This window comes from Bubalus kerabau, chromosome 12 (genome assembly GCF_029407905.1).
Source record: "Bubalus kerabau isolate K-KA32 ecotype Philippines breed swamp buffalo chromosome 12, PCC_UOA_SB_1v2, whole genome shotgun sequence".
Taxonomy (NCBI): Eukaryota; Metazoa; Chordata; class Mammalia; order Artiodactyla; family Bovidae; genus Bubalus; species Bubalus kerabau.
In genome coordinates, this window is record NC_073635.1 from 33,015,663 (window position 1) to 33,043,559 (window position 27,897).

Sequence of the window (27,897 nt, forward strand, 5' to 3'; positions counted from 1 at the left end):
TACGAAATAGCTTGTTACCATCCTGTCACTGTCACTGACTGCAGCCATGAAATTAAAAGACGCTCGCTCCTTGGAAGAAACGCTATGACCAACTCAGTTTAGTTCAGTTCAGTCACTCAGTCACGTCTGACTCTTTGCAACCCCATGAACTGCAGCACGCCAGGCCTCCCTGTCCATTACCAACTCCCAGAGTCCACCCAAACCCATGTCCATTGAGTTGGCGATGCCATCCAACCATTGCATCCTCTGTTGTCCCCTTCTCCTCCCGCCCTCAATCTTTCCCAGCATCACGGTCTTTTCAAATGAGTCAGCTCTTTCCATCAGGTGGCCAAAGTATTGGAGTTTCAGCTTCAAAATCAGTCCTACTAATGAACACCCAGGACTGGGGAAACAGTGGCTGACTTCATTTTTCTGGGCTCCAAAATCACTGCAGATGGTGAGTGCAGCCATGAAATTAAAAGACGCTTACTCCTTGGAAGGAAAGTTATGACCAATCTAGATAGCATATTAAAAAGCAGAGACATTACTTTGCCAACAAAGGTCTGTCTAGTCAAAGCTACGGTTTTCTAGTAGTCATGTATGGATGTGAGAGTTGGTCTCTAAAGAAAGCTGAACGCCGAAGAATTGATGCTTTTGAACTATGGTGTTGGAGAAGACTCTTGAGAGTCCCTTGGACAGCAAGGAGATCAAACCAGTCCATCCTAAAGGAAAGCAGTCCTGAATGTTCATTGGAAGGACTGAGGCTGAAGCTGAAACTCCAAAACTTTGGCCACCTGATGAGAACTGACTCACTGGAAAAGACCCTGATGTTGGGAAAGATAGAAGGCAGGAGGAGAAGTGGATGACAGAGGATGACCGAGTGGGTGGACATGAGTTTGAGTAAACTCCGGGAGTTGGTGATGGACAGTGAGCCCTGGTGTGCTGCAGTCCATGGGGTCGCAAAGAGTCGGACACGACTGAACTGGACTGAACTGATTAACCATCCTATCAAAGTAGTATTTTATTAAATAAGAAAGACGTATGCAAGCTGTAAGCCCACTGGGCACGCAGCTACACTGAGGTCGGCGCCAACGTAAGGGATCGAGGGGAAGCGGGCCTCCGATCGCCGAACCACCTGCGGCGGCTGGAGCCAGGGAAGCGGCCACTGCGCGCCCTTTTCTGTCGGAGGACTTGAAGCCGCCAGCCGGAAACGCTCTCCTCCTAACGTCGCCTTCCCTTTAAAGCCGGGAGTCGAGGCCCCTCCCACTACGGAAGGCGAAGAGGGTCTCACCGGGGAGCCCGCTTGCGGGCTGCTGCCGCCAAACCTCATCAATCAGCGGCTCGGTACAGGTAAAGCCAAAGGCCAGGGGCGCTGCGCGAGTGAGGGGACCTGCGGCGGGAACACGGGGTCGTAGGGGCGGGCCTGCAGCCTAGCGCTCGGCCGTGTCGTCGTCCTTTTGGAAGGCCAATGCCGCCCACCTGCCGGCGGACTGCAGACGCTGCCGTGCGGCCGCACTGCGGCCTTGGTGTAAAGTTGTCTTAGAGCCCTGGCTAGGCCGGGCGCCCGTCCTTCCGGCCCTTACGTCTTCCGTCCGGCCATCATGGCGCACGTACGGGGACACACGCACGCCGGACGTTGCTACGCCTGGCTCCTACCCGGGCGCGCCGCAGCGCGTGGGTGGGCGTGGCCATCGCAAGCGCACCTGATTGGTCCGTTTGGCGCGCGTAGCCCCGCCCCTCGGCCCCTGGCTCAGCGCCTGGCAGGTGAGACAGCGCAGAAACCTGCATACCCTTGCTGTCCGCGGCGGCCCAAGGAGGGATGCTGGAGGAAAGTCGCCGAACCATCTGGGATTTCTTTTTCTTTTTTTACCCCCTTTTATCATTTACTGGGCTCCCCGGCATAGGGCTCCTTGAAAAAAGTAAAAACATTTTCTTACTGAATAGCCGCAGTTCCGAGGGCAAGCTGTGAGGTTTTACTGTGCCAGGCGCGGTTCCGGGAAGGGTATGCCACGTGTGTTCCTTGCTTCACAGAACTCACCGTCTAGTGAAGGAGAGAATCAGTAATAATCACAAAATTATAATCGTGGAAAGAGAGGTTATACTGTGGAAATATTTGACCGTTGACCTCGAAAAACAAATGCGGGGGGGCGGGGACGCTTGGGCCGGGGGCGCTTTCAGAGGAGATCTGGCTTAGTCTTAGAGATGATCAGAGGAATGTCCTGAGAAAGACAGTGCTCGGCAGGAAGGGAGTTCCCTAAACCAGCGGGGAAGAGCATTCAAGATCAGCAAGGCCAGTGTGGTTTAGGCATAAAGGAAACTTGGTGTGGAATGAGGCGGGAAGGGCCTTTTGGCCTCCTGAACTGTAGGTCTTTAGTCTGCAGGCAGTTTTAAGGGGGCGAGCACTGCGTGTGGAGCCATCACCAGCAGTACAGAGGGGAGGAGTTCAAGGTGCAAGAGCCTAGTTAGGAGACTGATGGTGGGAGATGTCCTCAGGAGGGTGGTGGCGATGGACATGGAGAGAAGTAGGTGGATTTGATTGATGTTTGGAAGTAACATTCAGAAGCCTTGGTGTTGGATTAGCTGTGGGAGTGCTGGAGAGCAGACCTGGAAAAGATGCTGGTCTCTGAGATGGGGGTTCTGGAAGGTGAGATGACAGATTAGAAGAATAATATACAGGATTTAGTACATATTTTAGTATTGAGTCTTGAACTCAGGATTTAAAAGCTTTTTAAAAAATGTTTTCTGGATGCTTATTTCAATAAAATAACTAAAAAATAAATTTAAAATTTTATGGCTAAAGAAATGTGGCTAAATAATTAGCCAGGATATTATGTTGGCTTTTTCCAGTGTTTTTAGTCACTATTCTAGCTCTTAAACAGCCCATCTCGGTATGGAGAATACTTTGTGCAAAATCAGAGCCAGCAGACAGCAACCTGCAGGCCTGGGGTTTGCAGTGTTCAGCCCCTACCAGAGCGGGCACATGGGGCAGGGGGCAGGCCTGCAGGCAGAAGGACTTAGTGAAACTCCTTTGGAAGACGTGACAGAGGCTTCTTAAAAGTCATCAGAATTGGAAAAATTAATTTCATAAATATTTTAGTCCACTAGAATCCATGTAACTTTTGTTCCAATCTCCCAGGAAATAATAGATATCAATATACAATATCAGCTATGTAGGAAAGAAAAGCAGTGAGTGAACAAGTAAATAGAAGTTATCTTCATCTCATCAGTTGATAGGAGTTTGGTTACAGAGGTGCTGTCAAATTATATGCTTAAGACTTGTACATGTCATTGTTTGTAAATTTTGTCTCAAAAGAGTTGTAAATGAATACTGAACTCTAGGTAATGATATGCCTGCTGAAGTATTTGAGGGTGAAGTGTAGCAGTGTCTGCAGCTTACTTTGAAATGTATCAAAACATAATAAAATGGATGGAAAGAGGAGTAAATATACATATACCAAGGAGAGCAACAGTGGAATCTAGGTGAATGAGTATTGGGGTGTTGACTGTATAATATTTTAACTTTTCTGAATATTTAAGCATTTTCTTAATGAAAGTTGGGGAAAGTTGTCTTATAATAGGGAAGCGCCACTGTATTCCAGTTAATCATTAAAGAAATGTTGCCTGCAAGCTTAAATTACACAGTGGTCCATCTTTAGAAACCCTGCCTCCCAGGTGAAGCTCAAATACCTTTGTTCAGGTCCCGGAAAACACCTTGTCCAGTCCCACCTCTGAATGGCTGCAAGGAGGAAGAAATTAACATATCCCCTCTGGAGTCTGGCTGGAACCTGACTTTACCCCTTTCCCTTTTCATGTAAAAGAAGTCAGAATTCTAACTCAGGGAAGTTGGTTCTTTGGGACACGAGTCCATCATCTTCTCAGTCTGCTGGCTTTCTAAACAAAGTCACCATTCCTCGTCCCAACAACTCGTCTGTCGATTTGTTGGTCTGTCGTGTGGTGAGCAGTACAAGCTTAAACTTGGTAATAGTCCTCAAAGAATGTGATTCCTTTGAGACAACTGAAGACTGATGTGACAGTGTGAAGGATGCAGCCCTACAGGCAGCACAAGGAAGTGCCACACATTTCAGGACTGCCCACTTTATGGCTAAATGTTTACATTCCAGTTCTTATGAAATATATGGATCAAACACAATTCCCCTGTTGTGTACATCTGGAATAATGTAACTTGACATTTTTTCTTATATCATTTAGGACAGTCAGGGATGATGCAGAAGAGCCCCGGGAAGTGGAGTGAGGACAGAAAGTAGCAGGAGCTGCGGAAGAGGAGCCACGACCAGAGGAGACGGGCTCTGGGGATACCTGTCAGTCTGTTCCAGTGCTCAGAGGATGTGGAGTTTTTCAGTGATCCTGTCCCAAGTAAGTAAAGAACAACAGTGAAAAAGAAGCCTTCTGTTTCTCTCTAGAATGTGGAGTTAGCTACTCAATCAAAACTACCAGTAGATGCAGCTAATACAGCACAGCATGGTTTCAGTAAGGTCTGAATAAATACAAAATCAGAAATGGATATCTCATACTATCAAATTGTGCATTTTAAGTAACTGGCTTTAAGGTAACTGGCTCTTAAAATATTTGGATGTCTCAGAAACAGTAGTTGTGGGAGTGACCAAGTGTACCAGTATTGTCCTAAGAACATAAGCATTTTCATTTTGATAGATCTGATTCAGTCAGGCTGTTATATGTTTGACAAAGACATCTCATCAGAGAAACAGGCTTCCTATTTTGCATCAGTCTTGAAAGGTTAAGGGTAGCCCAAGACATCTCAGCGTAAGTTACTTGAATCCACTTATACTGTAATGCTTTATTACTCACTTTCTTATGCCATATTTTTCTGGGGGTCCTAACCCTGGAGCTGTTAACTAGGAGAGGGGTGAGGACACATCGTGGGTTCTGAAAAAGCATCCCCAGATGATGCAGGTGGGCCCCAAGCTTCTGAGAGCCCTTCTCCAAAATACACATTAGCTTTTAGCTACTTCAGTTAGCAGAAAATTGTACACATTCTACCTTAAACTGAAATCATCACCATTTACCAGGTAAGGCACTTTTGGACTTGATCTGATGAAAACCAGATGGAGAAAGAAAGGCAATTTGCAATTAAAAAAAAAAAAAAGTCAGACCATTAAGTTTGTAAAGTTCCTTAGGCTCTGCTTAAACATAGACTTACAGCTAATGAAAGAAATATTTGTTAAGGATACATAAAGTCAGAGTGCCAGTTTATTAAATTACAGTAAATATACAATTACACAGACTGGAATAGTCATATTGGCATGACTAGTGAATTTTTTCCTCCCTGTAGGTTGTTGATTCTTTCTAAAATGAACTTTTTAATTATGAAAAAAAAATTTAAACATAGAAAAGTTGAAAGACTAACAACTAAGCACTCATACAAGCATAATTGAGCTTCTGCAGATGTTGCCATAATCACATTTATTTGCTGCTGAACCATTTCAGAATAAGGAAGCAGATGTCGTGACTAACTCCCTAAGATTTCCTAAGAATGCCATTTTCATGGCTGAGAAAATAGTACTTTTCTGATAGTCTAATCCATCATGAATTTAGGCCATATGTAGTTCTTCCTCCCTTATCCCCATGTGTCTTTTTAATTGTTTCTTTTTCAATCATTGAATTTTATGATTATGTTTCCTTAGTCTTTTAATTCAAGTTCCCAGTGACACTGATTTTTTTGTAAGGCTTAAAGCCAGAGGTCTTGTCCCATAGTCTGGATTTGTCAGTGGTTTCCTTGTTGTGTCATCTGATTTGTTCCTCTCAGAGTCTGGCCCTTACATCCTTGAAAACCAGGAGGCTTGATGCTGTTCCGGTTCAGCCATTTTGGGCAGGCCTGTTTCACAGAAGGATCACCCATCCCACGAAAAGACAAGTGTTAGGGTGTCAGAGTGCTGAGTCTGACCCGTTATGGGGTGACAGCTGGAGCATGTGTTTCCTGCTTCCATTTGGAAGTGTACCTTGGGTCACCCTTTGGCACCCCATGAACTCCTTATTTCCTTATCAGCCTTTTACCTAATGATGTTTGCAACCATCTAGGCCTGAACAAAGAGTCAGACACGACTTAGAAATTGAACAACAAGCCTGAATCAGTGGTCTGATTGGAGTTGGGAAAATGGTGGTTTTCAATTACCTTTTACTTTTCTTCTCCAGATATTAGCTGGCATTCTCCTCTAAAGAATACTTTTCTTCATCGACTGGGGATGATTATAGTTCTTCCTAAAAAGGTAGGATAAATACTTAGTTCTTTTTCTTTAATGACCAATTTCCAAAGTAAGGAGTCAGGGTATTAGTCACGTAGAGTTGTGGCAAACTGTCTTTCTTTTTCATGGATTTTTGCATGGTTGGTGTGTTGAAATGAATTTCAGTCACTGATGTGTAAATGATCCCACATTTGGCCAGTGAGAGTCTCTTCATGCAATCAAGTTGTAAATGAAACATAAACAGAATGATAACTACCAGGGACATCTGAAGCCTGGATATTTGATGATGTAGAGGAATGATTATTAGTTGGGATGTGTACTGTTGTTATTCAGAAGATAAGCAAGTCCTCAGCTCTTAGAGGTGATGTACTCAATTGGCTAATGATGAGATGGGATTTACTGTGAAGTCCTTACTGGATGTTGGGGTCCAGGGAGCAGCTGTTTGTGGAGAGGAAGCACGTTGGCTGGCGTGCTGAGAGTCAGGGAGCTGAGCGATGGATGCTTTGGGCTTCCTTTTGCTCTTTTTTCTGTACGTGTTTGAGAATTTTCCTGATTAAAAGTTTCTTAATGACTTGAATTTGTTATTTGTCTCTCACATTTAATATCACAGGTTTTTTCCCCCCTAACTCTGTATTTATATGTTTATCTATGTAAAGTTTATTTTGAAGAAATGTGTATATCTTCAACTTTGCTGATCTAAAGTCAAAATTCAGCTAGTATTGAAGCATAACTTCTGTGTAAGTCAAGAAGGTTTAAACCCTTTAAAAATTTGAATAATGGTAAAGACGCTTTCGGAGAAGGCAATGGCACCCCACTCCAGTACTCTTGCCTGGAAAATCCCATGGACGGAGGAGCCTGGTAGGCTGCAGTCCATGGGGTCGCTAGGAGTCGGACACGACTGAGTGACTTCACTTTCACTTTTCACTTTCCTGCATTGGAGAAGGAAATGGCAACCCACTCCAGTGTTCTTGCCTGGAGAATCCCAGGGACGGGGGAGCCTGGTGGGCTGCCGTCTATGGGGTCGCACAGAGTCGGACACGACTGAAGCGACTTAGCAGCAGCAGCAGCAGCAGCAAAGACTCTTTAAAAAAAATAAAGGTAAATATACTATTTACCTTTTCCTCTTTTTGGAAAGTGTTTTTAAAGCTTTTTAAAAAAACTATGTTATGTTTCAGAAACAGTTTTTATTTTGTAAATACATAGAATTTATTAGTATAAAAAATACCCCCTCCTTATAAAAATTAGAGAATGATAATTAGGAAGAATAGGGAAGAGAAAATTACTGTCTTCAGTCTTAGGAAAACTCCAGGGTTCTTCTGAAATCCATCTTTTTCCTGTGCCTAGTTTATTTGCTCCCTTGTTCTGCATAATGGATTGCTGATTGATCACACAGGGCATGTGTGCTTTTTCATGATAAATAGAAGTTTTCTCCAGCGTCTTCAGACTTTTCTGCTTTTTTTGCTTTGGGGGCTTCCTCCATGAATAAGTGTCTGATTGTTTGCTGTTGAGCAGTAAGTAGCTCAGCTATTTATTTATTTAATTTTTCATAGTGGTATATATTTAATGGTGTTTTATGATTAGTTATTATAATTATAAAAAATTAACTTATTTTAATTGGAGGCTAATTACTTTACAGTATTGTAGTGATTTTTGCCATACATCAACACGAATCAGCCATGGGTGTACATGTGCCCCCATCCTGAACCCCCACCCCCCCCCCACCTCATTCCCCATCCCATCCCTCAGGGTTGTCCCAGTGCACTGGCTTTGAGTGGCTGCTTCATGCATCGAACTGGGACTGGTGATCTATTTCACATACGGTAATATACGTTTCAATACTATTGTCTCAAATCATCTCACCCTTGCCTTCTCCCACAGAGCCCAAAAGTCTGTTCTTTATATCTGTGTTTCTTTTGCTGTCTCGCATATAGGGTCATTGTTACCATCTTTCTAAATTCCATATATATGCATCAATACACACTATTGGTGTTTTTCTTTCTGACTTACTTCACTCTGTATAATAGGCTCGTTTCATCCACCTCATTAGAACTGATTCAAATGCATTCTTTTTAATGGCTGAGTAATACTCCATTGTGTATATGTACCACGGCTTTCTTATCCATTCATCTGCTGATGGATATCTAGGTTGCTTCCATGTCCTGGCTATTGTAAACATGAGCATTGGGGTCCACGTCTCTTTCAATTCTGGTTTCCTTGGTGTATATGCCCAGTGATGGGATTGCTGGGTCATATGGCAGTTCTATTTCCAGTTTTTTAAAGAATCTCCACACTGTTCTCCATAGTGACTATACCCGTTTGCATTCCCACCAACAGTGTAAGAGGGTTCCCTTTTCTCCACTCCCTCTCCAGCATTTATTGTTTGTAGACTTTTTGATGTGGCTCAGCTATTTAAACCCAGTTTCAGTCCAGTCCTGGGGCCTCTGCAGCGTCTGCAGGTGGGGTCCTTCTGCATGACTCCAGGCGCCTCATTCACCATGGATGAAACATCACAGATCTCATGGAGGGTGGTGGACATTTGAAATGCCAGCTAGGAACTGTTTTCTTCTTTGGTAAAGCATGGGTCATTTTATTCAAGATTTATTCATAAATCTGACAATATTTTCTCATGGTACTATAGAAGATCATCAGAAGAAGCTGACGCAGTGATATGATCGAATACTCCTGGGTAAAAAGACCCTAGGTTTTGGATAAAGGAAGAAGATATAAGGAGGAAAGTTGAGCATTTCTAGAATAGACAGATAGTGCACTTAGCAGCCTTCTGTGTGGCGGGTGGGGTGATGCACCTGAAGGCCCGGGATAATGCCTGCGGACACTGCCTCCCTCCTGACCATCTCCTTTGACTCACACATTCATTCAGCACGTATGGCCAGTCCTCCGTGTCCACCAGTTCTGCATCCATGGATGCAACCAACCATAACTGAAAATACTCAGGGAAAAAAAACTCTGGAAAGTTCCAAAAAGCAAGACTGATTTGCTATGCCAGGCAGCTATTGACATATCATTTCCCCTGTTAGGTTTTGTAAGAACCTAGAGACGATGTGGCATGTGGAAGGATATACACAGGTTACATGCAAACACACAGCGTTTTACATGCAGGACTCGAGTGTCCGTGGATTTGGGTGTCTCCGGGGGCCCTGGATCGGCCCCATGAGGATACTGAGGATGCTGCATGTTCTGGGACAGACTCTAGGCGCTGGGTTAGAACCAGTGGGTTCCTTGCCGCGCTCCTAACCCAGCGGACAGACATGTTTTCTCATGAAGCTTACATTCTACTGAGGGAAGATCACGAACGTTGTGTGGAGATAAATGTCAGCAGTGGATGCTTTTAAAGGGCAAAGTGATGGGTTTGCAAGGATGGGGTGTGTCATTTATAGAGTGGACGAGAACTGAACGAAGCTGCATTATCTGAGGGAAAGGATCACATAGGGGTGGGGGTGTGTGTGTACAGTGTTTACAAGAACAGCAAGGAGCTGCAAGCTTGGAAGAGTGAGTGGAGGAGGTGGGCTGGGTGCTGTGGGCGGAGTGGGGTGGGGTGGGGGAGGGCTCTGGAGTGAGGCGGGGGCCCTGGAGGGCTGTGAGCACAGTGGGGCCATTGTCTGATGTCCGTGCTTTAAGCATGGGTGATGGTCATCAGGGCCAAGGGCAGCTGCAGGAGGCAGTCGGGAGCTGGGACCTGACCCAGGTGAGAGGTGATCACCGCACTTGGGGGTGGGTGACGGCAAGGGAGGGGGTGGGGAGTGGTTGGGTCCTGGTGGCTTTTAGAGGTGGAACAACGGGATCTGCTGATGAACGGCTAAGAGAAAAAGAAGGGCCAAGGATCACTTAGCTGTCTGGGGATCACTTAGCTCTGTATCACACATGAAGTGTGTGTGTGATATAGAAACAGGAGGCCTGAGCTGGGGGCGGGAGGGCAGGTGGAACTCAGTCCTGCACGTGCTGACCCGAGGGTGCTGCCTGGGTGGAGGGCTTGGGCTTGGGCAGGCAGTTACCTCTGCAGGGATGGCGTTGCAGGGATCGACCTGGGTACCTGAGGGGCAGGGCAGTGAGAGCACGCACCTCCCATCACTTCCTGTGCGATTTACTGGTCAACAGTGGGTGTGTGCGGTGGTGACGGGCAAGAGGGCTGGGATACACAGCCCAGGAGGATCAAAGTCGGACCAGAGGGAGTCCCAGCCTTACACACCCCGGCAATGCTCGAGCAGGAGACCTGGGAGCTTCCCCGAGAAGCGCTGTCTGAGGCACTGCGTCCTCTCCCTCACCTCTGACCAGCCGCCTCCGTGCGCCACAGCACCAACCCGCGGGAATCAACGGCTGGGTTTTAACGATCTTTTCTCCCTGCTTTATAGGATGGCTGCTCTTTTCCTCAAGAAGTTAACATTACAAACGGTAAAGACTGAGAATTACTGCATTAGAAGATGTTTGGGCCAATACATCTTACAGGGGCCAGTGCCCACACAGCAGCCCCCAAGACCGTCCTGCCTCATTCACGCGAAAACTTTTAGCACTGAAGACACCCAGGATGAGATGACAAAGAAAAAAAAGAACGCGACGGCTTTCAGTAGTGTTGGGAGAAAAATCAACGAGCGCATCATTCACGTGCTGGACGAGCAGGGCAACGACCTGGGCCACATGCACCGGGCAAACGTGATCAGGCTCATGGCTGAGCGGGGCCTGCGGCTGGTGCAGCGGGACGCCAGCGCGGAGCCCCCCCAGTACCAGCTCCTGACAGGCGCACAGATCCACCAGGAGCGGCTGCGGCTCAGAGAGGCAGAGAGGGCCGCACCCAAGCCGGGTAGGTACCCTGCTCTCTGCTCTCATGTCCCTCGGGCCGGCAGATCTGCAGTTTAAATCGGGCATCTGCCAAGTGCCTGTAAAAACAGGCAGTGAGTAACTGGAATCCGGTTTTACTACTGTGTCCAGTGTTTTTCATCCACTTACTTCTTTTCCTTTTCTCCTTACTACTCTGTATCCATCATCTCTTCCTTTACCCCTGTGTAAAATGAGAGACAGACAAGGCGACCACCGCCAAACGATGGGCGCTCTTTTCCCCTCTGACCGTGGTGGGGCCTCCCAGGGCTGGGACCGCAGAGCGCCGCATGGGGTGAGGTGTGAGAGAGGTGGGGACGAGTTCCCAGTCCTGTCCTGGCCTATCGCCTGCCCTGGGTCCCCTCCTCCTTCTCTCCTCTTATCCCTAAGGGGAGGCAGGCAGTTCATTACAGAGAAGCTCTTCCTAACTCTGAAGTCATCCCCAGAGCATCCCCCATGCCCACTGTGATAGTCAGGGTAGGAACACTCAACGTGTTTTACCAACTTGTCACTTAAACCTTACAGAAGCCGTGAGCTGAATTAAGTGAAGAGGTTTGTTTTTCATGATGGCTAGTAACTGCTGATCACTAGAGGTCAGAATGTGTCGATTCTCTGGACAACACATCTAGCAACAGGGATATTGACTAGAAAACAAAAAATATCCAGAAGAGGCCCGCTGCAGTGCTAAGGGCATCAAACTGCATCACATTTAAAAAAAGGTGAACAGCCTGAGAAGCTTGGTTCAGAGGTGGCAGAAGGGCTAACAGAGGACTCTAACCAGCTGGTAGGAGCTGTGAGAAGCAAGGAGGTGTATCTTTTTAGGAAAATTATTTTTATTTAAATTAAAAAAGGATAAAGAAAAAGTACAGTGAACACCACCCAAAATAAAAAAAAAAAAGTACCTGGTTCTCTTTAAAGGACCATTCTTTTGTTCTTTCATCAAACAATGGTAATGATAAACAGAAGCATTCCCTGTTTAGGTACTCTTACTTGGCAAAAGTGGTATTTCACCTTGTGTCCGTCTCCTCTATTTAACTGGAGGGTGAAAATGTTAAAACCAGGCAGACAGGAGGGCCTGTAGCAGCGTAGACCTTAGGACGCGCGTGTGATAAACACAGGCCTCACACACTAGCCCCAGATCTCGCTCTTTCAACCTAGGACCCACCCTGACCAAGGAGCTGACTTTTTCTTCAAATATTGGACAACATGATCTGGACACAAAGAGTAAACAGATTCAGCACTGGATCGAAAAAAAGTACAAAGTCCAGATTACAGTAAAGAAAGGGAAGAGTGCAGATGAGCCCGAGGACAAAATGGTAAGTGAAGACAGGCCTGAGCGACTGCTTGTTTTCTGAACTTACAAATACAGCTGTGGAAAACCTGGAAAACGTAAAGGCAGAGAAAAGTAATAATTCCGCCCAGTCTTGGTGGCAGCTTTCTAATTGGGTTTTCAAAATGCAAAATGTACACACTTTTTTCCCACTGTAGCGTTAAGTACTTCGCCATGTGAGAACACTACTTTCTCACTTAAGGGCTATATACTATTCTACTTCACAGACTGTAGAGGGTCTAACATTTATATAAGAAAACTAGAGACTGTATGGGTTCATCTTTTTAAGTCCGATTCCTGTTTATAAATGCCTCTGAGAAGCATTCAAGTCAAACTCTTCTAGAAAGTGTTAGTTTACAGTCCCAGGGTAAGTCTGTGGAGGATCTGTGGATTTCACTTTTGGAGTTACACAGCAGCAGATAAAGGCAGCATTTACTCCAGTGGTTTTCAGCCCTAGCTCCAGACTAGAATGACCCAGGCCCTGGGCCCAGTTCAGTCCACCCAGAATCTCTAGAACCGTGTGTCTTTTTCTGACCACCTCAGTGACTCTGTGAAGGACAGCTGGGACCAGCACCGAGCTGACAAGCTAGGGGGATAAGGGACCCTGCCAGTGCCCAAACCCACCACTTTCACTTTTTGTGAGAGGGTGGTTTGGGTCAAACAGCCTCTCAGTGTCATGATAGGGGATTCAAAACTATCAAGCCTTTAGTGCATTGGACTAGTTACATGGAGTTTGTATAACCACCTGGTTATTGTACAGTTTTCGATCAGCTTAACCAGGTCTATACGATTTGACTTAGCAGATCCCTTATATAGAAATTCAAGAATGTTGGCTTTTATGGGTATCAGATAAGCATGAACACTGGAAAGAATCAGAGGTGCTGGTTTTATACTAGCCTTTTGTTTCCTCTTCTAGGAGGAGATGTGTAATCAAATCGTCCAGACCATGTCTGGAATTGCAACCTTCTCATCCCGGCCACAGCCCATCAGAGGAGGCAAGGCTGTGATGTGTGTTCTTCGTCCCTTGAGCAAAAAGGAGGAGGCTGCGTGGAGAGCAGCTCCGGACACCCCAAGAAGAGATGCTCTGAACGGGGGAGACGGGAAGGATGGAGCATCTGGTGTCCTGCCCCAGTGACTTTAATAGACACATGCTTCCAGGGGAGAGAGCTGCAGTGGCTGGTCTGTGGTCCTCCACACAGCGCAGGCGGGTGTGCAGCTGTGGTCAGCATGGTGACGTGGAGAGTACGTGGCCTTCCATGCAGCTCAGCGGCTCCCCATTCATGGGCAAAGGCACAGCGTGGCCCTGTGTCCTTTTAGGAGGGACGTACCCACTGAGCCGGGAGGCCAGGCTCCGCTTCCTACGAGACGGCCTCACCTTAGGGAATAAGGAAGACAGAGCAAGTCAGGCCTCATGTCTGCAAGTTCTGCAGCTGGGTCCACCAACAGCCCATCCAAAGTGTTTTTAAAAAAGGAAAAATTCAGAAAGTTCCAAAAGGCAAAGTTTGAATTTGCCGTGCACTGACAACAATTTACACAGCATTTCCATTGTATTAGGTATCATAAGGAACGTAGAGATAATTCATGGTACACAGGAGGATGTGCGGAGGTTACATGCAAATACAGATGGCCCTGGAACTCGGGTAGGCGGGCAGGGCGTTAGGCACATGGACACGAGCACAGTCGAAAACCTACATATACTCAAGCACCTGCGGACTCTGGTATCCTGGGGGGTCCCAGAGCCAACTCCCCACGGATACCAAGGGATGACTAACTTTAATTCAAAATCAAAACTATCAGAATCGTACGCCTGTCAGGCATGCGACTGCTGCAGCACACAATAAAACTCGGAAATAAGGACGCGAGCGCCACGTGAGCGCCTCGATAGGCCGACAGGCTCCAAACCAATAGTAGTTGAAAATATGCCAAATAGCATATTTAGCATCTGGTTTAAGCAATTCATGTTTTAAAATTAATAGCATGCTAAGTCTCAACTTACTTTGGTTTTCTTCATGTTGGGGTCATGCACAACGGCATGCCTGCTGAGGCTCTGCTGCGGTGAAGGAGAGAGAGACAGTGAGTATATTTGTGAGACACCCTTGGAGTCTGTTCAAGTCCCATGAGTTACTCAGATAAACCAACATCCTTCTTTCTGTTTTGTTCTGTGGAGGGATCTGACCTCCAGCACTGGAGCACACTGCTCCCTCTTCCACTGAAATCCCTGCCTTCCCGCAGGACCCAGGTTAGGAGTGTGTGTGGTCCCCGCCTGCAGAGGGGGCAGGGGTGGGAGGGGGCCAGGTCTGAATGGACTCTTCTGAGCTGAAGGAGGGAGACTCTTCTAATTACCCCGGTGTCTATAGCACCCGCAACACCCCTGGAAAGTGTGGCCCAGGTCTGGTCTCCGCCCTGTCGCTGACCACGACCCTCACCCTCCACTGGCTACTGTAGTTCAGTCACTGCCTGTGACAGCACCAACTGGGCACGGGTCCACAGGGTCGGGGTCCTGCTCTCAAAATCTGGACTAATATCCCGAAGCTCTCAGACCCCACCCAGTTCCCAATCCCCAGACCACTGCAGTTCAAAAGGACACCCAGGACATCAGGAGACTCTTTAACAGTATGCATATGGTGCCACTGGCCACTGGGTCTCAAATTTAGTCACCTAAGAATCACCTGGGAAGTTGGTTAAAAAACAAATGAGTGGACCCATCCCCCAGACTTCTGAGTCAGTGGGTCTGCAGCGGGGCCTGGATGTGCATTTCTGGCAGGTTCCAGCCATGCTGAGGGCTGGACTTCAAGGGGCAGGAGCAGGGGCCCATCTGGTGTTTGCCCAGCTTGGTGGAGAACCACTCCCGCTGGAGCCAGAATGATGGGCCAGACCCCCGCCCTCCAGCCCCTGCATCTCCCAGGAGCCTGGCAGAAAAGATGCAGACCCCAAGGGCGGCCCCCCACCCCTGAGGCGGGCAGTTGGGCAGGGCTCACCTTCATGGCAAAGGTCTTGCCGCAGCCGGCATGCTCGCACACGAAGGGGCGCTGCTGCTCGTGGAAGGAGAGGATGTGGCTTTGGAGGTTGAAGACGGTGGTGTAGGTGCGGCCGCAGCCTGCCCGGGGACACCGGCACACGTCCCGCTCCGGGGCGTGCATCCTCATGTGCTGCCGCAGGAAGTCCTTGCGCTTAAACGTTTTCTGGCACACGCCACACCTTATGTCCTCTGGGGGAGCAGAAGCAAGGGGAGCCCATGTCCCCGGCGTTAACCATAGAGAAAAAGCAAACACTGAATATATCAAGTAATGGGTTCAACGCCAGAAGCCTGATGACAACACACTAATCAGAATGTCGGGTGGAGGAAGCGAACTGCAGTGCTTGCTTCTTGAAGGTCTGCCTTAGCTCTTCTACATTCCTATGTGATACACGGTCCCCCGGCCCTGTTAAGTACAGGGCTTCTCTGCATGGGGCTGCGGGCAGGGAAGCAAGTTACACAGACCCGTCTACTCCCTTGTCCTCGGGCACAGAGGGCACGCTCCCAGCTGCCCCCACAGACTCCAGCCAGGGCCTCCCCATGTGCCTCCCCCGCTGGAGCCTTTAAGATGCCAGGTGAGCACAGGCCTGGAGACCCGGCCCAGCTCCTCCTGAACCTGGGGCTACGGGTCTCTCTGATCATGTGTCCAATACCCAGGGACCCAGCGCTTAACAAGACATACTACAGAGACATACTACAGAGAGTAATAGATGATAATCTATTACTTTCCCGAGCATGTGTAATAGTTCTACAGGAGCAGATATTACATTTCTATCATGTCCCCTGTGCTGGCCTTACCTTTATGGGTTTCTCTCATGTGTTTTAGAAGCTCTGTCCATGTTTTTGCCACAAAAGAACATTCTTTTTGACATATATAGCCTATTAAAAAAACAAACAGATTGGTATGTTGTCTTTTGTGAATATTCAGTATAAACAACAATCAAATTAAACTGAAAGGAAAATGATTATTATCAAAAACAAGCTAGATCAGAGTATTACACACACTACGGCTGTTGTGCCTGTCAGGGTGGGCACAGGGACCTACCCTCGTGGACCTTCCCATGCCGCTTCAGACCGCTGGGGGAGGCAAAGTGTTTTCCACATCCCTCGTGGGTACACCTGGGTTAACAACACATGAGTGTCAGCTGATCGACCCACTCGCAGAGAGAACTAACTACTAAAATAAACAGTATGCTGTCCTACCCTGCCAGTCTCCTCTTCCCACAACTAAAGTAAAAGCGTTGGTCACTCAGTTGTGTTTGCCTCTTTGTGACCCCATGGACTGTAGCCCACCAGGCTCCTTTGTCCATGGGATTCTCCAGGCAAGAATACTGGAGGGGGTCACCACTGCTTTCTCCAGGTGGATCTTTCCGACCCAGGGATGGAACCCAGGTCTCCTGCACTGCAGGCAGATTCTTTGCCGTCTGAGCCCCTCTCAGGAAAGCCCCTCTCCTACAACCAGAGCAGTCACAAAATTGGGACTGCAAATTCAGACCTAGTTGCACGTAAGATGCAAGTCACTTGACCAGCCTTGGGCAGAGTAAACCCAGAAAAAAAAGTTTGTTTTTGTTTTTTATTAATGCTTATGTGATCAAATTTAACACTGTTTCCATCTTTGTACTTTGGTCAATACACCTCATCTCCATGGCCAGAGAAAGATAGCTGGGGTAAATACCCAAGCCATCCTGAATCGTTTGTGTCTGGTTTCCTTAATGCTGCTGCCACGGGATGCTGTGAAAACAGGGCTGTAGATGCATTGCCTCTGGGGAGCCATAACAAGCACACCGCTTCTGCACTCCGGCCACCAGCGGCACGAGAAGAGGCAGCAGGGCTGCGAGCAGGGACCGGCACTGCTGCTACTGCAAGTCCCAGGCCCAGGGCCCGTGAGCTGAGACAGGCGCAGGCAGCTCAGCTCAGCTCGCACACAGCCATCAGCCTGGGCTCTGCAGGGCGGCCGTAGGCAGGCACCCTCTGCAAATCTCTGCCAACGTGTCCAGTCCCCTCTTCTTCCTGAAACCCCTTCTGATGCAGGCTAAGCTCAGTTACCTTTGTTCTACAGGAAAGCAATACTCAGCATCCTCATAAGGACATTTCTTATTATTCAACAGGCTCTATATAGATAGTTAAGCTTAACCACAACTGTAGTAATCTCACAAATGATTCTGAAACACATTACTCTTTCTTTTTTTTTTTTTTTTAGATTTAAAAGCATTTAATGACATCGCATATATTTAACAGATAGGGCAAAAGTTGAGAGGTACAGGTCATACAACTGAGCACCGGGCCTGAGTGACCAACCTCCCTGTCAGGCCCAGCCTCTGGAGTTCATTCCTATCAATGCCATTTTGATTGTGCAGTAAGATGAAAATTTGTCATTATAATCGTTACAGTGACAGAGAAATGCACACTATGTATCAAAGAGCAAGGTAATGAAGCAAATTATAACACAGTGTGGTAACGCACAAGCAAGTAACCATTACGGTAACATGACTTTGTCCAGTAAATGCCTTGGTTCCACTTGTACACTTACCAATGATTTAAAGGGTTTATTATACATCTAGTTTTATTATACTTTAGCATATTCTGAAATGCCCCAATATATACGTGGGCATAGACCGTACAACTCAACAGGAAAACATTGATTAAGAAACTGTTTCTGAGCATGCGCACGCCACCTGTGCATTTTAATCTTATGTCTGCCTGAGCTTGAAGAGGTTTTCACCCATGCAAAGTACCTACTTGAACAGTGGCTCGTTGGTGTGCTGGCACTGGTGGGTTTTCAGCTGCTGATGTTTCTTAAAGGTCTTCTCACAACCTTCAAAACTGCACTGTTTAGTAGAGGTTTGTTAGTCTTGGAAAAAATCAAAGAACAGTTCATAGCAGAATCCTTTAAAGATAAAAATACTGCAGAAGTTATGTTCTTCCTTCTTTCACCCATTTACTATAAAATTCAAGAAGCTTCAAAAAGTAGCACGTTTGAAACAGCAAACAATGTTTCATTTGGTAAAGGTCCATCTAGTCAAGGCTATGGTTTTTTCCAGTGGTCATGTATGGATGTGAGAGTTGGACTGAGAAGAAAGCTGAGCGCTGAAGAATTGATGCTTTTGAACTGTGGTATTGGAGAAGACTCTTGAGCGTCCCTTGGACTGCAAGGAGGTCCAACCAGTCCATCCTAAAGGAGATCAGTCCTGGGTATTCATTGGAAGGACTGAGGCTGAAGCTGAAACTCCAGAACTTTGGCCACCTCATGTGAAGATTTGACTCAATGGAAAAGACCCTGATGCTGGGAGGGATTGGGGGCAGGAGGAGAAGGGGATGACAGAGGATGAGATGGCTGGATGGCATCACCAACTCGATGGACATGAGTTTGAGTGAACTCTGGGACTTGGTGATGGACAGTGAGGCCTGGTGTGCTGCGATTCATGGGGTCGCAAAGAGTCGGACACGACGGAGCAACTGAACTGAACTGAACCAACAATACAATTAGCAAAGAATGTCTGCTTTCAAAATGATACCAATACCAATATTATGATATTATTATTATAGCTAGTGTCAAACTAAATTCAGATATTTGACAGACAAAATTTAGCTGATGAACATTTTAGATACACAGGCAGTAAACATAAAATTTAGGGAATCTGAGCATATAAAATCATTCATACTTACTGTATATTGTTTATGCTGGTTTTCATGTTTGCGTTCAAAATGTTTCTTCAAGTTTGATTTTGTGTTGAATTTCTGTTCACAGCCATTAGCTGTACAACTGTTATGAAATTGTATAAACCAAAATATTAACAAACCGAGGGAAGAGAAATTTTAAGATGTTTACCTCCTCCCACTTTATAAAAGCTATCTACTCTGATATATAGTATAAAATATTCTTTAACAAATTTTGAAGTGTTAAGCCATACCATGGAGGCATCTCAGTTTGATTTCATGTAACAAAATGCATTTTCGGTAAGGCTTCTGAAATTAAGCACAGTGCAGCAGATGTACAGTCGGCCGAGGAGAGGTGGAAACACTAGTTCCGAAAGCCCACAGCCTGCTTAGACTTAAATCACGTTGAAACTGTTCTCAATTTAGAATTTGATCACTTTAATTTTGCTTGAAATGTCTCTACAAACTGCACTTCCAAAAAGACCTCAAAAACAACTGGTTTCAGTTTATCATTAGAGGCAAAAAGCAGACAGAGCGGAACCATAACTACTGTGCCCTCTAGCATCTCACCAAGCTGGGACAGGTCTCCTTCACAAGTGTTTCTATATCTTGATCCTGAATTATCTAAATTCTCTGTGAACTTTTTAAAAAATATGTGCTTTTATTGTGATGACTTTTCATAAATCTGATGGATGAAGCATGGCTTCCTTTACAAGCCCTCATCTTAGCCATCATTTCACTAATAAGTAAAAACCAAAAAGCATGAAAAGGGACACAAATGCACGAATCCTTTCACCCCTGCCTCCTACCCACCCAGGCCTCCCACTGCTCCCAAAACAGGCAAGAATATTTCAAGTTTTGTTCTATAACTTTTAGGATTTCTTTATATAAACAGAAGCAAATACAAATAGAGGTCTTCCTGTTTACCCTCCAGGTTCTTTTTGACACACAAAAAGGTAGCCTGATAAACACCCTCTTCTGAACCTTGGTTTTTCAATTAATGAGCCCTGGAGATTTTCTTACAAGTTTCACAGGGAATGCCTGCCTTCCTTTTTATAGCTGTATAGTATCCCACCATATAGATATACATATACTTTAACTGGTCCTTCCTGATGAGCAGGCAGGCTTCTTCCATCTTTTTAACAAGCCTTCCAGGTGATTCTGAGGCACCCCAAATTCTAGATCCACTGCTTTAAAATAGTCGATTTAAAAGAAAAACAGTATATCCACCCTTTCAGAGATAGGGAGTAACTCTGAGTAGAATGTAATTAATACTGGCATGGTGAGGAGCAGAAGATAAACTGTTACAGTTCTACTTTCTCATGCTTATGTCTGTTATCCCAGCAGCTGATTGGTTCGTAAAGGCCCTGAGGATGCAGAGCCCTCAATCTGCCAGGGAAGCGTTTGAGAGGATCAGACTCAAGAGACCTTCGGATGAACCCACCCCTGAAGTTGTCACACACAATGACACACAAAACCCCGACTCTCCTCCACATATTCCAAACTGAATCTCCTCTGAGGAGATGCAGAAGCCCCACGTTCTTGATCTCATTAGTCATTGATCAATTTTCTGTGCCAAACACAACCCACTTCAAGGCCCAAAGACAGTTCCCCACTTACACAAAGGGCTTTTCTCCGGTGTGAATCAGGGCGTGGCGGCTGAGATGGTAATCCCTGATGAAGGCCTTGCCACACCCTTCATGGTCACAAACAAATGGTCTCTAGCAGGGAGGAAATAAAAAGAATGTCAGTCCTGTCCCAGTCAGTAACTCTGGTGTTACTTAAAGCCTTAATCTGTGTGATGGGCAAAGCCTTGGACTCTGTCTGCAGAGGTGGTTTCCACCCAGTAAGTGCTGAGCACCTGCCGCCTGGGGTTACATGACCAAACTGCCACAGCTGCTCACAAGGTTGCTGCAGCAGATTCTGACCTAGGAACAGCAACATATGAGAAAGGGGGTCAGCCTCCACAGTAACACTACAGCGTCATGAAGCTGCTCCTGACCTACACTGAGCTTCAGCAGTGGCCCCCTCAAAGGTTTCCTGGCTGCTATCAGCACAGTCCATGTCCACTGGTCCTGCCTCCTCTCCCCAGCATCCTCTCATCTGCTCAGAGTCCAGGGCAGGCTCTGTGTCATCCTGGACAAGCCCATCATCTGCTCAGGGAATGTCTGGCACAGCTACAGAGGACTGTGTCACACCCAGAAGAGCTTACGGCCCAGCGTGTAACCACCACTAGGGACCCAGGAGCTGGGAGGAAGGGTCCCCCACATAACCAGTTTGTGTACTGAACTACAGAAAACGTGCCCCACCACCATGCAGGAAGGAGGCACCGAGGCCTCAGATGACAGTACTGGTAGCAAAGCAGGTGGACAGGAAGACAAGAACTGCGCTGCCAGGCAGCTACACAGGACTCTGCACAGCCTGGCACGGAGGAGGCTCGAAAAACGCTGTCAAACTGACGTGTGGGATGTGGGATGACGTGGCTCCTAGTCTTCCAGCCGGCGTGAAGGAAGCTGGGAGTGCCAATATCCTAAACACAGTCCAGGAGTCTAAAAGGAAAGGTAAAAACCCAGGAAACCGGACTGATTCCTAGGCCTCCATGAGATGTCCTTTCCTCATCTGTGACCTCCCAAAGGCTTCCTACAGCCCTCAAAACAAAACCCAGGCTCTAAAGCCATCTGCACCCTGGTCTGCAAACGACCTTCCTGGCCTGCCCCTTAGGTTCCCCTTGGATGGTACCCCCACCCAACCACACTGCCCGGAGTCTGCCCCCAGGACCACACACTCCTTTGGCAGTTCTGCCTGCCCTATTTTTCCCTCAAGTGTCTGCAGGGCGGAAACCTTTCCTTCTCACTCAGGTTAAGAGAGGGCTTTCCCCACCGCCCTCCAGAAGCCCTCTCTTCACTGTGCTGCATTCCTACTTATTCCTCGGTCTGTCCGGATTAAACCGTAAGGTCCGTGACACCAGAAGCCAGGCCTGTCGGGTCTGCAGCTCTCCGGGCTAGAATGGTGCAGAACTACGAATGAATGAACACAGGCTGCTTGCAGACCCTTAGGACTCAGAAGTTCTCCCGCCATTCCAGTCCCAGGAGGCGGGGCCTTTGAAGGCCAATTGGGGTGGGATTGGGGAGGTGAAAAGTGAAAAAAGTTAAGTGTCAGTCGACTCAATCGTGTCCTACTCTTTGCGACCCCATGGACTATAGCCCACCAAGGCTCCTCTGTCCAAGGGATTCTCCAGGGAAGAATACTGGAGTGGGTTGCCATGCCCTCCTTCAGGGGATCTTCCCCATCTAGGGATTGAACCCGGGTCTCCTGCATTGTAGGCGAATTCTTGATCATCTGAGCCACCAGAGGGGTGAGGGTGGGAGAGGGTATTCTAACCTTGCAAGTATTTTCAAGTTCTAGGGAGGCGGTGGCTGGCCATCACTCAAGATCAAAGATTAAAGCGTTGCTTAGTGAGCCCTGGACCCACGACAAGGGTATCTCTTGGTCCTAGAACGACCTCTCTGCGTCCTCGTCCTCGATCCTCCCCTGACCTAAGGAGTGGGCGGCGGCCTTGGCTGCCCCAGGTCGGAGGCCAGCACGCCACGCCCCCGGCGGCCGCAGCCCGGTTACCTCCCCCGTGTGCCGGCACAGGTGCGCGTCCAGCTTCCAGGCCTTGTTGTAAGCGGCGCTGCAGTTGGGGAAGGAACAGATGAACCTCCGAGGGGGCGCCTGGGGCGGCGAGGCGGCGCCATCGCCGGCTGCAACGAATGCATCGGCGATAGTCAGGGACGACACCGCCTCAGCCACCGAGCCCGGAGGCTCCAGGTTGCCCTGGGCCAAGCGCTCCGCCACGTGTCGACCCACGTGCCGCAGAACCGCTGACCACCTACAGCTCCCCCGGACCCTACGCGTGGGCCCACGGCACTTCCGGGAGCGTGACCCCGGAGGGGCGGGGTTGGAGCGCCGGCGTGGCGCTCGCGCATGCTCCGAGAGACTCCGCGCGGGCCCGCGTATGCGTATGCTCCGGGGAGCCCTCTCGGCTACCCGCGTCTCTACCCCTCCCCGGGCAGAGCGGAGGCGAGGAATGAAGGGCTCAGGGCTTCGTCCTACCCCAGCAAAAGGCGCCCGCGAGTCATGGGTCCTCCATGGACCCCTAAGCACTGCTTATATGTATTTTCCATCTGCCACCACCCTTTGCAGAGTACTAACCTTGCATCATCCAAACTATCCAGTTCTTACTATTAAATTTTGGGTTTGCCTTCTTTATGGATTAATTTCCTGCAAGCTCTTACAACTTTCCTCCGCAGTCTCCGGGATAGTGCCTCCTTCCTAAACTGGTTAAAATCACGTGGAGATATTTTAAAACTTCCTAGTCCAGCACATATCCCGGACCAATTAAATCACAGTTTTGGCGGTGGAAAACGAGAATCCACAGTCTGGAAATTCCCCAAGTGATTCCAACGTGCAGACAAATTTGGGACCACTGCTCAATTGCTTGGTCGCACAAGAGTGTGGTCTTGGAGTAGCAGCATCATTAGAAATGGGAACCTCGGACCTTCTGGAATCCGAGAGATCTATGGGTGATTTGATACAAATTGGAATTTGAGCAGCTCTGTTCAGAGGCTTGAATGGTATGGATATCTTGGTTCCTGGGGGACCACATATTTAAAGAACATCCTTGGAGGAGAATAACAATGACAGGATTGTGTGATGTTCTGCGAGGTGTGTATTTTTTCACAAACTTCATCACTCTGAATCATTCAGCAAGCCCTGTCTGAAGGTGATGAACCCTGCAAAGAAGTGCAGTTTTGAAAGCCAGCCAGGGCTTCCATGAGGATAATAGCCTGTCTTGTCAGGTGTCTGGAGGACTGGGAGAGGGTGTCTGGGACATGCCTTCACATGCTGCTTTTCTCTTTTGCTGACCCAGCCCTCTCCAGGGACAAGTCCACACACATCCTTCCTATGACTGTGAACATCGCACATGGTATCCCCCGGTGGTGGTTCTGGCTGTCTCATCTATGTCCACTGCGCCCTGGAAGTGGTGAGGTGTATGGTAAACCTCTTCCACATCCTCCCTCCTCTCATTCTCCTGACACATGCCAAGTCCCACGCTCTGCTTCTGCCTTCCCGATGCCTCCCATCCCCTTAACTATCTGTTCTTCCCAGGTGCTTTTCCATACCCAAGTTTTCATGCTCAGATCCCCTGACGGAAGGTATTATAGTGAGAGAGCACTGGCCTTTCCCAGTTGGTTGTGATCCCACCAGAAAAGTGTCCAGGATCAATCCTCCCCAGACTTCTCTAGACCTCAGTTCTCCCCATTATCCAGCATGCCTTATACCTTCTAACACTGGTACTGAAGGAAAAGAGTGTCTATAGTAGGATTAGAAGAGAAAGTCCTGGAGTCAGGAAGACTGAGAGGCTACTGTTATCAGCAGAATAGGAGGTCCAGGCTCTAGGGAGTGACCACAGGACAGCAAGAAGGAGGCAGGTAGGAGATGTTCAAGTGCACAGGTAAAAAGGCAACTCAGTGAAGGTGGTGGTTAAAAGAATGGGCTTGGTAGTTTGGCAGACCTAAACTCTGCTTGCTGTCTGTAGCATTTACTATTTGACCTCATGACAGTTATTTAATTCCTCTGAACTTTGTGTTATCTGTGCAATGAGGATAGCGATATGTATGCCAGAGCATTGTTGTGAGGTTTATATGAGACAGTCAGTTCATGTGAAGTGCTTGGCTCAGAGCTCAACTTAAAAAAGTAATTAAAAAAAATCAAGCTTCCCTGGTCCAGTGGTTAAGAATCTGTCTTGCCATGCAAGGGACACTTGTTTGATCCCTGGTCTGGGAAGAGCCCACATGTCATGGAGTAGCTAAGCCCATGCACCACAACCACTGAGTCCATATGCTGCAGCTACTGAAGCCCAAAAGCCTAGAGCCTGTGTACTCTGCAACAAGAGAAGCCACCGCAGTGAGAAGCCCATGCATCACAACAAAGAGTAGCCCTGCTTGCCTCAACTAGGCAAAGCCCACATCCAGCAATGAAGACCCACCACAGCCAAATAAATAAATAAATAAATCTTTATAGAAAAAAAATTGAAAAATATTTTCCCCCACCTTGTGCTGGCTTATGCCTTCTATCCTTACATGTGCCCTGGGTTGACAGACTTCTGTGATGGCCCCCTGTGATCACTGCTCCTGGTATCCCATCCTTGTGTAATCACCCCCTCCTTGGGGTAGACTGGACCCCGTGAATTGTTTCCAACTAATAGAATAAGGCAAAGGTAATGGGATGTGGTTAGGTTTACAAAATAATGGGATTTCAATCTTCCTCCCAGACCTTCATTCCCTTCTGGGCTTGTGCACTCTGACAAAACAGCTGCCATGCTGGAGACACCCACAAGGCAAAGAACTGAGGATGGCCTTCCAGCCAATAGGGAACTGAGGCTGTCGGTCCAGCAGCCATGGAGGATCTGAATCCTGCTGACAACCGTGTAGGCTTAGAAGCAGATTCTGCCCCAGCCAGACCCTGGGATGCGACTCTAACCTGGCTGCCTCCTTCTTTGCAGCCTGGGAGAGACCGTGAAGCAGAGAACCTAGGTAAGCCACACCCAGACTCCTGACCTGCAGAAATGGTAAGATAATAGGTGTGTGTTGGTTTATGCCACTAAATTTTGGGGTGGTTTGTTACCCAGCATTGACTAACACACAGTCAGTCTTTCATCACACGACACATAACTCCAATAGTCCTGAATTCACCCCTAGGAGACAACAGCTGAATAAAGAGGGTTCTGACAAGAGGGGGACCCTGACCCAGCATCCAACCACCACACAACTGTCTTCCTATCAAAAGTCAGATACAGGGCATGAAAGAATGCACATAGGTATGGTGATAAGTGGACAAAACAGCTCGAATATGGACTTCCCTGCAGTATACAGTCCCTTAATCCCAACTGTATTCTTTTCTTCTAATGTTTACTTCTCTCATGTCAGTCCAGCACAGCCAAGACAGTCAGCCAGGGCCACTGTCCTTGCAGATCAAGCAAGGCACCAGGGCATCATCCCTGAAGCCCATGTTAAACTTAAAGCTCTGACCTTTTTTTTTGATGGATTTTTTTGACTACGCCATGTAGCTTGCGGGATCTTAGTTCCTTGACCAAAGATTGGACCTAGGCCCTTGGCAGTGAGAGCGAAGAGTCCTAACCACTGGACCACCAGGGAATTCTCTGTTCCTCTTTTATAGGCGTGGGGAAGAAGACCTTTGGATTCAACCCCAGTTGTGACTAACTACTTGCGTATGACTTTGGGCAACCTCTTCCCAACTTGTTTTCCTTCTCTCCTCACACAGTTGTTATGGGCATCACCTGGGAACTTGGTCAATTGACTGACCTCTCTGAACCTTGGTTTCTTCATCAGCCCATTGAGCATAGTAATACTATATCGGAGACAGTGAAGATTAACAAGAAAATACATGTAAAGCACCTTTGCCAACCATGAAGTGCTGTTGTTGTTCAGTCACTCAGTCGTGTCCGACCCTTTGCAACCCCTGGACTGCAGCATGCCAGGCTTCCTTGTCCATCTCCAACTCCTGGAGCTTGCTCAAAACTCATGTCCATCAAGTCAGTGATGCCATCCAACCATCTCATCCTCTGTCGTCCCCTTCTCCTCCTGTCTTCAGTTATTTCCCAGCATCAGGGCCTTTTCCAATGAGTTGGCTCTTTGCATCAGGTGGCCAAAGTATTGGAGGCATCAGCATCAGTCCTTCCAAGGAATATTAGATTGATTTCCTTTAGGATTGACTGGTTTGATCTCCTTGCAATCCAAGGGACTCTCAAGAGTCTCCTCCAATACCACAGTTCAAAAGCATCAATTCTTCAGCGCTCAGCCTTCTTTATGATCCAACTCTCATATCCATACTTGACTACTGGAAAAGCCATAACTTTGATAATATGAACCTTTGTTGGCAAAGTAGTGTCTCTGTTTTTTATGTAAACTATTATGACACTAGGTTCTCAAACACTGGCTCAAACAAAAAGTGAGTGAAGGGTTGAACCAAGGTCAGCCCAAGGACGACCAAGGTAGGATTGAGCAAGAGAGATTCTGCCCATCGGCCAACATCCCCGATACTGCCATCTCCTCGTTGTCAGGGAGCCTCCGGGGTCACTGATCATCTAAGCAGTCAAGAGAGGTCCCCAGGCGTCATCTGCTCTTTTGCCCTTGCTCCCAGCTGTTCCTCTGTCAGCAGAGTCCTCGCCCTCTGGAAGCATCTGTTTCTTGGACCGTCCCCTCCCCCCACGACTTCCCTGGAACCATCAGTGACCAGCGGGAGATCCAAGATCACCCCACTTGGTTGCCTGCTCACCACGCAGTTCCAGCCTGGCTGCTCCAATTAGCCCTCCTCTTGCTTTAGCCTGATTGCAGTGTTCTCCTGCGGCTGTAATTGCCGGGCCGGGGTAGGGCCAGCGCTTAGTCAACCCCTCACCCGCTTCAGATCCATCTAAGCGGAAGCAGCCAGATTCCATCTAGTGAGCAGGGCCTGATTGCTGTCTGATTACTCACAGGGGTCAGGTGCTTGAGTGCTCACAGTTTCTATCTGCAGCCCATGCAAGATGTTCGTGTTTGATAATTTCCTCCATCAGCTTTTCTCATCGAGCCCACAGAGATGCCGCCCTGCCTCCTGGCAGAGATGAGCAGAAGCATTCGCCCCTTTTTGGATGGCTCCTTGGTTTTCCTTAGGGTGAAACCCATCCATCTTTCTTCACCCCCACTGTCTGCATCTCCTTCCACTATTGTCTCACCTGATCTCCAGATGCATCCTGCAGCCAGCTCCTGCTCTATAGTCCTTTCTCCACACCACTGCTAAGGGATCCTTCCCCAGTGTCAGGGATT

At 47.7% G+C, this 27,897-nt stretch overlaps 2 protein-coding genes across 8 annotated transcripts; one reads left to right on the forward strand and one right to left on the reverse strand.

Moving 5' to 3' along the window:
- The first annotated feature begins 699 nt into the window (after positions 1-699).
- Positions 700-14,341, forward strand: MTIF3 (mitochondrial translational initiation factor 3). Of its 7 annotated transcripts, none has more exons than XM_055542489.1 (6): positions 723-1,329; positions 4,189-4,353; positions 6,151-6,224; positions 10,568-11,013; positions 12,186-12,343; positions 13,274-14,341. In XM_055542489.1, exons 4-6 carry the CDS (start codon positions 10,569-10,571, stop codon positions 13,490-13,492), a joined length of 822 nt encoding a protein of 273 aa, XP_055398464.1. In that variant the 5' UTR covers positions 723-1,329; positions 4,189-4,353; positions 6,151-6,224; position 10,568; the 3' UTR covers positions 13,493-14,341. The 7 variants fall into 7 exon arrangements, with proteins under 7 accessions (XP_055398471.1, XP_055398464.1, XP_055398468.1 ...); XM_055542493.1 differs by lacking the exon at positions 723-1,329 and adding an exon at positions 1,365-1,743; XM_055542495.1 differs by lacking the exon at positions 723-1,329 and adding an exon at positions 1,760-1,898.
- Positions 13,333-27,823, reverse strand: GTF3A (general transcription factor IIIA). Its single transcript, XM_055543124.1, has 10 exons — positions 27,807-27,823; positions 22,646-23,168; positions 20,651-20,751; positions 19,040-19,136; positions 18,113-18,201; positions 16,419-16,492; positions 16,172-16,252; positions 15,336-15,565; positions 14,354-14,407; positions 13,333-13,732 (listed from the first exon to the last, which is right to left on the reverse strand). Exons 1-10 carry the CDS (start codon positions 27,821-27,823, stop codon positions 13,580-13,582), a joined length of 1,419 nt encoding a protein of 472 aa, XP_055399099.1. The 3' UTR covers positions 13,333-13,579.
- Positions 27,824-27,897: the final 74 nt, after the last annotated feature.

Coding starts and splice junctions, on each gene's coding strand:
- MTIF3 (XM_055542496.1), top strand. CDS start 10,569: ATGGCTGCTCTTTTCCTCAAGAAGTTAACATTACAAACGGTAAAGACT. Junction 11,014..12,185: donor GAGGGCCGCACCCAAGCCGG/GTAGGTACCCTG, acceptor CTTTCAACCTAG/GACCCACCCTGACCAAGGAG. Junction 12,344..13,273: donor ATGAGCCCGAGGACAAAATG/GTAAGTGAAGAC, acceptor TTCCTCTTCTAG/GAGGAGATGTGTAATCAAAT.
- GTF3A (XM_055543124.1), bottom strand. Junction 16,493..18,112: donor ACCAACGAGCCACTGTTCAA/GTAGGTACTTTG, acceptor TTGTTAACCCAG/GTGTACCCACGAGGGATGTG. Junction 16,253..16,418: donor GCATGGGAAGGTCCACGAGG/GTAGGTCCCTGT, acceptor TTTTTTTAATAG/GCTATATATGTCAAAAAGAA.